Source organism: Haliotis asinina, chromosome 8 (assembly GCF_037392515.1).
Source record: "Haliotis asinina isolate JCU_RB_2024 chromosome 8, JCU_Hal_asi_v2, whole genome shotgun sequence".
NCBI lineage: Eukaryota > Metazoa > Mollusca > Gastropoda > Lepetellida > Haliotidae > Haliotis > Haliotis asinina.
The window spans coordinates 61,655,220-61,657,647 of record NC_090287.1 but is presented as its reverse complement, the minus strand read 5'-3'; the positions used below and the strand labels follow the sequence as shown (position 1 = coordinate 61,657,647).

The following is a 2,428-nucleotide window of genomic DNA, read 5'->3' as shown; positions in this document are numbered from 1 at the left end:
ACCTGAAGGTATGTAGATAGAGTGTATCTATACATTGTATCTGGCTGTATTAACTAGCGGTCGTACTCTGAATACCAATAGATTATCAAGTCACGACATCATGCCATACTTTCAATGAGAGGGAAAGGAATCTGGCGAACTGTTTATGTTGTTGTCAAGGGTGAATTATGGACAGCAGTGTAAAGCCTTTAGATCTAGACCGAAAGTCAATCATTGGTCTGCATTTAATTGTGACAAACATGTACACGCATGGGCTGCCATTGTCTGTCCTCTGGTTGAACAGGGTGACATTGTAGCTGAGTTTTCAAGGCAATTAATCATGAATATCGCACCCCGTTGATCCATACACCTGTACGGTAATAAAGGCTTCTGACTGTTTCCTAGCCCAGAGTCACACTTGCCCAGGAGACGAGGTAGATGTTTGGGTGAGACTATGGCAGACATAGCCTCCCGTATTTGGCTCGGGGTCACGTTGGTTTTGATTGCTGTGGTGTCGTTAGTGGTCAACATAATAGTCTTAGTTGTGTGGGTCAAAACTGCCAAACTCCGAGATCCGAAGTACTATTTCTGGATTAACCTTGTCGTGGTTGATATCATCGGAATATGTATGTGGTCGTCGTTGTCCGTCACGGCCGTTGTCGGCGGTGCATGGATCCTACCAGACGTCGTTTGTAACGTCCATGCGTACTTCTCCACCTTCTGCAACGTCATCAACCTTCACACACTCACAATCCTGGCCCTGGAGAGATTTCTCACGTTCTTCAAACCGTCTAAACATGAAGACATATGCATTGGGTTCTTCCTTATTCTTCTTATTTGCGGAGTGTGGTTCTTTGATGGTGTCGTCTGCGTGTTCACGGCCATTCATTGGGCGCAGGTCAGATACTACCCATCCCAATATCAGTGCATCCCAGAACACCAGCTCAGCACCTCGCACATGAACTTCATGTTTGTTCTGTCATATGGAATTCCTCTTGTTGTCATGATCGTCTCTTACACGGCATGTTTCATAAAGGTGCTCCACATGCGCAGTCGTGTCCAACCAAAAGGAGCCCTAGTGCTGGAGACCAATAAGAGCGCCATGGGAGACTCTTACTCCGAGAGGATGAAGCGATACAGTGACAAGTTTCAGAACGCAGGAATGAAAAACAAGAAGCCGAAGTTGGAGAAGACCTACGACTACACTAAAGATGGCTACGTCGTGAAGTCGGATACCGAGGACGACTTTCATCAGAGTGATACCAAACCTAAGTTCAAGAGGAAGGAATACTCACTAGCTAAAGAGGATTACATGCTGCTGAAGGTTTACGTCATCACTTCTTGTGCTTACGTAGGCACGTGGATACCTTACGTCATCAGCAGTTATGTGTGGACGTACTCCCGGTTCAGCCCTCTGCCATCTGGTGTGATTACCTCCCTCGTGTGGCTGTCTCACTGTGGAGCGTTCGTCAAGCCACTTGTGTATGGGCTGTGGTTTGAGAAATTCAAGTCACGTTTAATGACTGTGTTAAGAAGACAGGAGACGTGACCAAACAAATGTACAGTCACGCTTTTGGACACGACAATCATATATAATGGAATGCATTTGTCATACACTTATTCACAGTCAGGTGAAAGGTTCTGTTTCGTTTACCTTACGTTTCCTCTGGTTCGATGGTTTTACACTGACGCCATGTTTTCATGGTTCAAAGACGTTTTGTTTGACTGTACAATTGATATAATGTGGAGATAACATACATCTCGCTTTACTACTCTGAACATGATATAGAATACTGTCATAGATTGCGTGCTAGTCCAAACCATTTTCTCAAATGATTCACCGGTCTATTAATAGACCAAAATCAGCAAGGATCGTTTGACGTCATTTTAAGCTTGAAGAAGAAGAAGAAGAAGAATACAATTACATATAATATCATATAACCGATTCTTTATGACATTCGTTTGAGATTTAATTTTGACAATTTTTGTTTGAGTGTTTTCTCAGTTACAGCAACTGATTATTCTCATTGGCTTTCTTCAGAATGTATCTATGAAATCGATGACAAGCATCTGGTTATTACGGCCACGTGTATCGTTGAACAAATATATTGAATATATGCTCATGGAAATGAATAAGGGAACACCTAAAAGTACAAGTGTTCCTTCATTCTTTAGCAGAATGTCACCCACAGTACAATACAAAGCGTGTGGAGAAACCTTGAAGAGAGTAAAGTATATAATGTTGACTGATACCCATTAGTTGATATTAATCTACTTGGTCTTTCTCTGTTGGTCACTTTTACAAACGTGTCTATGAACGGCAACCTTTAACACCATGTAAAGCGTCTTTGACTGACATCGATTAAATCCATGTAATGCTTCGGGGATAGTGGTCTGTTTAGATCCCATGGTTTCCACGCGACCAACATGTTTATGATCTACATGATAT

At 42.5% G+C, this 2,428-nt stretch overlaps 1 protein-coding gene across 1 annotated transcript; it reads left to right on the top strand.

Moving 5' to 3' along the window:
* The first annotated feature begins 433 nt into the window (after nucleotides 1–433).
* Nucleotides 434–1,528, top strand: LOC137295332 (5-hydroxytryptamine receptor 1F-like). The gene has a single exon (XM_067826648.1). The coding sequence runs from the start codon at nucleotides 434–436 to the stop codon at nucleotides 1,526–1,528; it is 1,095 nt and encodes a 364-aa protein (XP_067682749.1).
* Nucleotides 1,529–2,428: the final 900 nt, after the last annotated feature.